Genomic DNA, 10,111 nt, shown 5'->3' with positions numbered 1-10,111 from the left:
TCCAGGACCTCTACTGGACTGCAATCCCCTCAGTCACTGGAAACATCAGCGCAGAGTGCTACCAGCCTCGGTCAGACGCCTTCCACCTTTTCAGAGACCCAATAACAGGAGACCTGCCCTGGCCTGGCCTGGTGTTTGGACTCACCATCCAGGCCACCTGGTTCTGGTGCACTGATCAGGTTGGTAAGAAACATGATCATCTGCTCTGCGCATGGAGACCTCACTCCACTAACTCAGTAACAGGTTTTACAACCTAACAGAAACAAAGAAAAGTCATAAACTCATTTAGTTGATTTTACATAACTGTGCTTTAAGCCTGCCAGTTTTTATACTAATTTCATAAAAACCCTTTAAAGGATCATAATCATTGATCTGAACTGCAACTCCCTTGGAAATAATCTCCAATTTCATGACAGTAAAGTTGAAGGCAAAGAAAGTGAAGGCAATTTTTTCACTTGAAAATGTTTTTTTATTTCTTATACTTTGATGGTTTTGTTCCTGGGAAAATGGGAAACTGCAGTTTGAGCTCATTCTTGGTATATTTGTTTATGCAAAATACAACCTGGCACAAACATAATAAACTCACAAAAACAGGTAAAAAACCTGTTTTTATCCGTTTAGTTCAAAAGTATAGTAACCTCAGCAAAAGGTCACTCTGAGGCTAGGTTACTTATTACTTATGGTTATTTAATGCACATGGTGAACATGCGGTGAAATGTGCATGTTGTGTAATACAAAAGACTTGAAATAGCCACATCGACCATGCTGCATTTATTTAACACATAATCAATGTAGTATTCCAGCAAGGCATTTTCATTTAGTCATAATTACCCAAAAGAAACATTACATAAAATTCCACTTTAAACCCATCATTCACAAATGTGCTGTAAGCCTTGCAGTCAGAGGTTTTCAATGATTGAAGCTGACCCACTGCTAATAGACCTCTGATCCATCCTATCAAGCTGTCAGAGTCATAATTCCCATGAGATAAAAGTGCAAGACATGATTGTCGGATAAGTGAGATGTAGTTTTGTACAGGCACAGCAGGGGAACAGAGCACACGTGTAAAAAGACTGGAGTCAATAAATGATCGTAATCTGATAATATGTTAACCCAATCTGATGCAGACGCTGCTTAGCAGCTTTTCAAGCATTTGAAGCATTGAATTACAGCAGCGTGCATGACTCAGTGCATATAAGTGAACACTGAGTCATGCTCACAGTGATGTCCTGCAGATTTTTACAGCACACTGTTGTCTTGCTGGATTGGTTTCTATTAAATGTGGTACTATGATCAGGAAGGGGTTTTAGAGGATTAAAGTACTGAGAATTTATTTTGCTTACCTGATGTGTAAATATATAAGGCACCAACCAGTTATTGTATTTAATACCCCTGTTGTACCTTCGTTTAATTTTAGGTGATTGTCCAGCGTTGCCTCTCAGCCAAGAATCTCTCTCATGTCAAAGCAGGCTGTATCTTATGTGGATACCTGAAGTTATTGCCCATGTTTCTCATGGTTATTCCTGGGATGATAAGCAGGATTCTCTATCCAGGTGCCGAAAATATTTCATAACACTATCTGATTATTGTGTATTTGTCTTTTTCTTCAATGGCTATGGTGAAGGAAAATAATTCATCATCTAACTAAACATTTGGCACTGTGGCATTCACAAATACTTCAGCAGGCTTCCATAGTTTTTTTATTTTTTATTTTAATGAAACCATCTTAGTTACACATGTGCATCACTGTTGAAAAAAAATTTCTCCTCCTACAGTAGTCAAACACTTTACCCACCTCAGTGAAAGTGAAAAGTGAAAGTAATTTTGTCATAACTTACTTTCTGATTAATTTGGTTAATAATTATCTGACATATTTCGTACTCTAATAGAGAATTGAAATTTAATTTCTGGACACTTAATTGATGATTTATTATGAAAAGAAATTGTAATAACATCCCAGCAGAAGTAACATGTCTGGTCAGCTGAAGTCTGTAAATACCAGTCTTGATGTTAATACACATGCTTAGAATGACAACACACATATTCTATGATTAATAAAATAGTGTTATTTTTGATATTTAATCCAGATGTGGTGGCCTGTGTGGATCCGGATCAATGCAAAAAATACTGTGGGACTAGTGTTGGATGCACCAACATTGCTTATCCCAAAATGGTTGTGGATCTCATGCCCAATGGTGAGAGAATCAACAATTTTGTCTTAATCTTAATCCAAATTTTAACTTCTCTGTGTTTTCCCTCACTTTTATCTCTTCAGGTCTGAGGGGTTTGATGCTATCAGTGATGATGGCCTCACTAATGAGCTCCCTCACTTCAATATTTAACAGTGCTAGTACTCTCTTCACCATGGACATCTATACTAAGATCCGTCCCTGTGCCAAAGAGAGGGAACTGATGATTGCTGGCAGGTAATGCAGTTTTAGCTTGATTTTATAATACTTATCATTTACATTCCTGACTTGTATCATAATTGCAGGGTGTTTATCATCTTCCTCATTTGTGTGAGCATTGCCTGGATTCCGATGGTGCAGTCAGCCCAGAGTGGTCAGCTCTTTGACTACATACAGTCGATCATCAGCTATCTGGCTCCACCAATAGCAGCTGTCTTCTTTCTTGCCATCTTTTGTAAACGTGTTAATGAGCCTGTAAGTTTTCTATTGGTTTTATTACAATTTGTGATTTTTAACAACTCAGTCATTAGAGACAGAGGACAGGGTGGGACGTTCTATCTTCACAGAACAGCAGCGGTTTACTAGGGGGAACCAAAGTAGGAAAAATATTTCATTCTTGAAGCTAAAATGTACCACTTTAATTTTTGTATTAATTGTTAAAATAAAGTTATTGTGAACAGGTAAAAATGAAAAAGGATCTAGGGGACCAATAAGTTAAGGTTTCTGTGCCAGCGCATATCATCATACGACACTGATTTACTATTCTCTGTTGGGTGCAGATCTGTTTAAAACGGCCCATGTCACAGACTCAATGTCATTTCTACATACTCTATTTATTGATCTGCTGTTCAACTTAATATCACATTAACTTTCTTCTTTCTTTTCAGGGTGCCTTTTACGGAATGACCATTGGCCTGCTAATAGGACTATCCAGGATGATTACAGAGTTTATCTATGGCACAGGGAACTGTGTCAACCCGAGTGACTGTCCCACGATTATATGCGGCGTACACTACCTGTACTTTGGGATTATCCTGTTTACCGTCTCCTGCACGGTCATAGTCGGAGTCTCTCTGATAACCAAACCCATTGAGGACAAGCATGTAAAAGATCTGTTTTAGTTCTCAAAAATAGAAATTTAGGCTTTGTTCTATGATTATCACACATTTATTTCTAAATTGACAATCATTTTTAGTATGTTGTGTTTCTTTACTAGCTGCATAGATTGTGTTGGAGCTTGAGAAACAGTACAGAGGAGAGAGTGGAAATTGAAACAGATGACTGGACTAATTATGAGGAGGATGAAATGGAAGTAGAAGGTAATAAGCATGTAACAGGAGCTTCGAAGTGGCATATTTACAGTACTTAAATTAGGAGGGTTCTTTTATTTGCTTTCTATTACTTTTTGAAGTTTTATTAAAAGTTTAAAATAAAATCTTCCATGATTTGCAGAGCCTGAGGAGGAACCTGGCTTCTGTAAGAAAGCACTCATGTGTTTTTGTGGATTGGAGCAGAAGAAAGCTGTGAAACTAACTCCAGAGCAGGAAGCAGAGCTGAAGAAGAAGCTCACTGACACAACAGAGGACCCTTTTTGGAGAAAGGTTGTCAACACAAACGCAATCATTCTCCTTTGTGTTTGTGTGTTTTTACACGGATACTTTGGTTAGACAAATGGAGCATCACTTATTTCTGGATAACTTAATTTATGAATAAGTCACAAGGTGGAACGTGTACATGACTGATGGCCAAAATGCCAGTAGATTTTAACCTTCAAACTTATTACTAAATTTAACTGGTTACTCAGTATTTCTTTCTGTGAAATATGATTTCATCCAAAACAAGTGCACAATTTTCTATCTTTATGTATTTAGATAGAATAGAATAGCTTATACTTTGGCTTTCTACAAGATAAGTTCACAAAAATACCGAGAAGACCAAGCGCAAAAGAAAGAAAATAAAAACAAGCTAAGTAAAAAAATGTTTTGTAAAAGCTTGAATCCAGTACAGTAAGCATGGATATTTTGTCAACTGAAGGTACAATATAATTTTGATAATTTCACATGTTAAGATAATTATGTTGAGCTGCACTTATTAACTTGGCTTATCAGCAACATAAATGGTTATAAATTCACTGGAAATCTATTGACGATAAGCCTCTTTCTTCTTTATCAGGATTTTCTCAGTGATGTGTTCAAAGGCCATGTATACAACTGCTTCTTACATTTACACTTTAATGCACGTGTTTGGTGGGAGGCCGGGGGAGTTGGAAAGGGGCTAACTTTTTTTTGACTGTTATCCATGTTGGTGTTTATTGATTTGTAAAGAAAATGTCAAATAAAAATGTTTTTCTGCAGTGTACTTGGGATTTCTGGTTGAAGGTGATCACGTTAAAGCAAAGCAATGTGTTAATTTAAAAAAATTTATGAAAGCTGAAAAGAGAGTTTTGGAGTGGCCTAATCAAACTCCAAGCTTATAACCCACTGGAACACAGTGGCTTCACCTTAATAAAGATTTTTATGCTAAAAAAAATCCTCTAATCTGGCTGAATCAAAGGAATTTTGAAAAAACAACACAAAAAAGCTTAAGTCTATGAAAGCTGTTTAGCTAATGAGGTAGCTCATCATGATTCAGCCAAAGTAAGAAATTAACAAACTGCAGCCTGATTTTTATTGTTAATGTGTTTCGTCTTAATGAGCAGTCAAGGTAAATAAAATGTTTATATGTGTATTGTTTTAAGTATTACTTACTGGAGGGTTTTTATTTGTGATGTAGAACCACAGCTAACAGCTAACTCCTCACTTCAGCAGCTCTAACGGAGCCTGTGCCGTTCAGCGCTGCTGTTGCTCCTCCTACACTTTGGACTGAACCATTGTTCTAACAATGGTAGGGGGGGACCAGCAATTTAATTCTTACTTTTTGCTGACATAAATGACTGATTTAGTTCGTTCTTTGTTTCTTTTGCCTTTTCATGTTGATATTATTTAAATGCAAACGTTTCTTCAATGATTTCTTTGGGGGCGACAATTCTAGACTTTTCCAAGATTGAAGGGTCCCCCCTCCCCTCCACGGGATTTACGCCTATGTCCACAACAGCGCAAATGACGCACTGACCAATGTCATTTTACTAGTTATGAATAATTATAGTATATTTCCCCTATATACCTGTAATAATTTTATAATCTAGTACATTTTAAGCTTCAGTTTTTTGTGTTTGAGATGAAACAACAAAAATTTGGCAGGAAAATAGATAAACATTACACCTCTTTTCTGGACGTGCTGACCGTGATTGCTGCAGCATGTACTTAGTGGAGGCTGAGTAGAAATTTGCAAAGTACAAGTGATTAAATTGTTTAGTTTTCATCTTTATTCCTCAAATATATTGCTCAAGTCTATAATATATAATCTTCTACAAGATAATGCTTAACTAAGGTATTCGTACTTTGCAAACCAATGGATTTCATCTCGAGTTTGACAGCCATTGTCACTAGTTGACACTTTATTCTCCACTCGACTTGACATCAGTGGCTTTAGGAATGAAAACCATTTAGTCTCTGAAATAAATTCTGCCCTGAGATTGTGTTATGATTGCAATCACAGCAATCATAATATATGGACCAGTCTTCTATACAGCGTCTCCAAATGATTCACAATGACATTTAGCTGGAACCCGGAAACAAGAGCAGATAACACCAGTATTGACTTCTCTGAATTGGCTTCCAGTTCCTTATCAGATTGATTTTAAAATTATTTTATTGCTTTTTAAGGCTTTACATGGCCTATATCCAGCTTTCCTTCAAGACCTTCTTCATAACCATCTCTAGAACACTTTGGTCAAATAATACATTTCTCTTACATATTCCTAGAACCAGACTGAAAAGTAGAGAAGACCGGGCATCCACAGTCACTGCTCCTAATTTGTAGAACAATTTGCCTTTTAACATTAGATCTGCACACAGTGTGGAACACATTAAATCACTTGTTAAAACTCAGTTTTATTCTTTAGCTTTTCCATAAGACCTGACATTGTAATTTACTTGCCTTGCCTGTTTTAATTTGTGTTTTATTCTTATGTATTTTATATGTGTTTTATGAATACTGAACAGCACTTTGGTACAGTCAACATCTGTTTTTAAAGTGCTTTATAAATAACATTGACATTGAGATTGACACAGCGGATTATTTACATTGCCTAATTTAGGGAGATCAGCCAAACTATACTACTCTGGTCACTGCATAAGAAGGAGAGAAATACTATAATTTAACTAGACAACCTTTAATCTTTATATATATTTAACAAATTTTATCTCCAGCTTGATTCCTGTCGGCCTACTAAAACAATTTTAAAATTAAACTATCCATGTGTAGTCCATACCTATTTGGGCTAAATCAACTCGCATCTTGCACATTCAATTATAAGGGAAATAAGATTAACGTACGTATTTTTGGACAGTGGAAGGAAGCTGGAGTGAAAACGGGCATGCACAGGGAGAACATGGTCAGGATTCAAAGCCAGGACCTTCTTGCTTCAAAGCACAGTGACAACAAAAGGTGCACCACCAAGCAGCCCTGGGCCTAAACTAAGATCTGGCAACGAATTATGTTTCACACTTGTCTTGTTTTCCAGATGAGATAGCCTATTGCTAATATTTAAGAGGCTGAGAGTTCCCCATTCCAGAGTTTGCATACACAACTAACAATCGCAATGACAAGTTGAGTTAGGCCTTTAAGTGAAATACAAAGAACAAACAAAACCATGCTCAAGTTCTTTATTTGCTTAAAAAGCTTTTTTTTTTTTTCTTGGCTGATAAAAAGATGAGACACACAAAAACTTTGGCTCATTCCTCCTTTATTTCGGGTTCTTCAGGGAACTTTGACCATCCCTACACCTGAAACATGTTACATTAAATTATTTACTGCATGCTGTCCCTCTACGTCTGAGGCCACAGTCACTAAAACCTCTCATAAGAGCTAATCTGAGCAAATAACACAAGCACTTAACAACTGAACCATGACTTGGACCAATTTGTAAAACATATATGTCATTCTGATAAGAATTCAGAATGGTCCCAGAACTTTAAGATAGTACTTTGTTGGTATAAATTGTACTTCCGTTTTCAACATTTCATTATTCTACAACAAATATCCTGGTATTTCATTGAGATTTTATGTGATGGACCAACACAAAGTTATGTAAAACTCTGAAAGTGAAAGGAAAAACATATATGGATCAGAAAAATCTGAAAAATATGTCATGCATAATTATTTATTTGTACCATATATAGCAAAATTAAAATCCAGCGTAATCTTAAAAAGTCAACTAACAGTGAAGTATTGGAGTCTGTGGATAAATCTGGAGTAATTCTTTATTGTTATTAGAAAATAAAACTAAAAAGCTAGACAAGAACCTGAAAAGCAGTTCGAAACGCACATTAGTTGATGATTAAATATACCAAGAATAACAGACAAAGAAGTTGATAAGATTATTCTGATATATCCTTTGATTTTTTTACAGTTCAGATAACATTCTTTTAATAAAACAATAAAACAACTTTGAACAAAGAGGGAGCAAAACAAGTTTTACAAGAGAGGATGCCTACAAGAAGCACAGGATTTAATAGCTTTTGTCATGAGTTCCACAAACACTTCATTTTATATGTCAAGGCTTTGAGACAGTCCCATAGAATTGGTTTACATGTCTTCGCATTGTCTGTAAAAAGATGAGGATCATAATGGCCATTTAATAACCATAATGTCTGTTGATGAGAACCTGCATTTTAGAAAATTTTCAAATTGTAATTATTTACAGATTGATCAAATAAAATGGTGATATTCAATTTATTCTCATTATATAAAACCAGACAAATGTTTGAATTGCTGTTTTACTTATTAAATGTATTAAAGTAAGTATTAAAAGTCTCAATACTTTTAATTAAAGTAAAACAGCAATTTAAATGTAACATTTAGCATTTCATTATGCTGATCAGCTGGAAGATTTTTTTTCTCTTTCTTTTCTCTCTTTCTCCACATACACTATTAACCAACCCTCTCCCCTCCCTCTTTCTGTCCCACACACAAACAGAAGATATAAAGGTAAGTGTTGAGAGTGTGCTTCAGTCACAGTGGACTCATTGCTTCAGCCTTCCTATCCAACACTTCCACTCTGAGCAAAATGGCCTGGGATTATTTTGGATTCTCCCGCACCTTGGAAAACCAAAGGAGTCAATCTCCCACCACCCGTATCAACAATGCAGCAGACATCTCTGTTATCGTCATCTACTTTCTGGTTGTCTTGGCTGTGGGAGTTATTGTAAGTGTTGCAAACTGTCAACAAGTTGCATGATTTATTTACAATTGTGTAGCTATGAGTTGTACATTTCTTAAAGAAATTGCTACAAAAATGTAATGCTTTTTGTTGTTGTTGCTTTAGGTAAAACAGACAGAATAAACAAATATTTTTTGCACAACAATGAATCATAAAGGAGTGTCATGGCTAAACTAAACTGTATACTATTCCTGGTGTTCTGTACTGCTCAGTGTTTAAAGAGCTTTGGAACGTGACGTCACTGCTGTAGACGGAAGGATATCAGCGCCATTTTTCGGGGCCATAAACATAACCGATTAAAACAACATTCTCGCAGATTTTTTGTATCCAAGTTACTTAAAATAATTTAGCTATGGTACGAACTTGCTGCGTTATTTGATGTAATGTCCGATCACACGACTGAAACGGTAAAAAGCTGGAAAACGGAAATTCGTTTCACTATTTTCCGGCTTGGAAATAACGCGAGGAGGTTAAGCTAACGGAGCTAACGAGAAGGAGACGAATGCCCTGTGTATCAGCGGTGAGACGTTGTGACATTACGTTCCCCAACATCCCCAGATACCTTCAAGTTTGCTCCAGACATTTCCATTCTGGTGAGTGTCTAAATTTGTTTGTTGGTGTTGTTATATATATTGTAACGATTCTGTGTTTTGGTTTTGCTGGTGCCCATATGGTTATGTGTATTTGTTGTATGTTACATTGTGATCTTTATTGTTGTGTGTATAAAGTTATGGCGTTCCCCTGTCTGGCCCTGCTGACTCCCGCTCACATGTGATAGATCTGTCATGTGGGCGGGAGATCAGGGGAGCAGCAGCATAGACATAATATAAGAGTAGACCCCGCATTGGCCGCTCTGGCGCAGGAAATACGGCGGCCATCTTGGAGCGGGAAACTCTCTACTTTGCTCAATCAAAACAGCAGAAGATGCCTCAGCACTGAGGGATATTGTTGTTCGGATCGATGGACTAATGATGCGAGGGCTCCACAGACAACATTTCACAAGTAAGATGGACATATTATTGTGTATATATTGTGATTAGAATATTACTTTACTGTATTTATGTCCATAGGTGAGATACCAGCTAATATTAGCTACAGTGCTTGGTGTAATACGGGTTCAGCCCCGTTATGAAGGCTAATTGAGATTCCGTAAATCTAAAAAAATTAATTATTCTCTAACATTGACTTAGATTATCTGGCACAGCGGCCTATATTAGAAATGAAACAATATAACACATATTATAAAACTTATATTATGTGTTATAACATTCAAAGTTTACACAGGTGGTAAAGACTATTATTTATATTCTTTCACTCTTTAAAAGTAAGATACATCCTAAATCTTCCGTTTTTGTTTTGAAAGTTTCCTAAAGACACGATGTGAGTAAGAAGCGGGAGATATCTTTAAAGAGAGACGGATTCACTGCAGCACGGATGAATCTCGCATCGGATTTCGGACTCAATCTCAGCTGCTGAATCTCTGAAGCTGGAACTCGTCGGCTGAAAAACATATACATATATCTACATATATGTATACATACATACATACATACATACATACATACATACATATAAACATGTATCCAATATATATTATTCA

General features: G+C 36.3%; 2 protein-coding genes across 2 annotated transcripts in view; both read left to right on the top strand.

The window, feature by feature from the left end:
- LOC106938703 (sodium/glucose cotransporter 1-like) overlaps positions 1-3,856 on the top strand; it is an 8,900-nt gene extending 5,044 nt beyond the window's left edge. Inside the window, exons 8-15 of the mRNA XM_015020837.1 lie at positions 1-179; positions 1,418-1,553; positions 2,088-2,195; positions 2,276-2,426; positions 2,495-2,663; positions 3,077-3,292; positions 3,406-3,508; positions 3,642-3,856. The exon at positions 1-179 is cut by the window's left edge and continues 31 nt beyond it. Of these exons, the coding sequence (XP_014876323.1) occupies positions 1-179; positions 1,418-1,553; positions 2,088-2,195; positions 2,276-2,426; positions 2,495-2,663; positions 3,077-3,292; positions 3,406-3,508; positions 3,642-3,856 (1,277 nt within the window). The remainder of the gene's footprint in view (positions 180-1,417; positions 1,554-2,087; positions 2,196-2,275; positions 2,427-2,494; positions 2,664-3,076; positions 3,293-3,405; positions 3,509-3,641) is intronic.
- Positions 3,857-8,312: 4,456 nt separating this feature from the next.
- The window catches only part of LOC106938702 (sodium/glucose cotransporter 1-like), a gene marked incomplete at its 3' end in the record, with an annotated part of 55,738 nt that continues 53,939 nt past the window's right edge, over positions 8,313-10,111 (top strand). Inside the window, exon 1 of the mRNA XM_015020836.1 lies at positions 8,313-8,496. Coding sequence (XP_014876322.1) covers positions 8,359-8,496 — 138 coding nt within the window. The remainder of the gene's footprint in view (positions 8,497-10,111) is intronic.

Source organism: Poecilia latipinna, unplaced genomic scaffold, assembly GCF_001443285.1.
Source record: "Poecilia latipinna isolate Pla-1442-1.1 unplaced genomic scaffold, P_latipinna-1.0 Scaffold2671, whole genome shotgun sequence".
NCBI lineage: Eukaryota > Metazoa > Chordata > Actinopteri > Cyprinodontiformes > Poeciliidae > Poecilia > Poecilia latipinna.
Note: the sequence above shows the minus strand (reverse complement) of the source record. Positions and strands in the feature narration are given on the sequence as shown.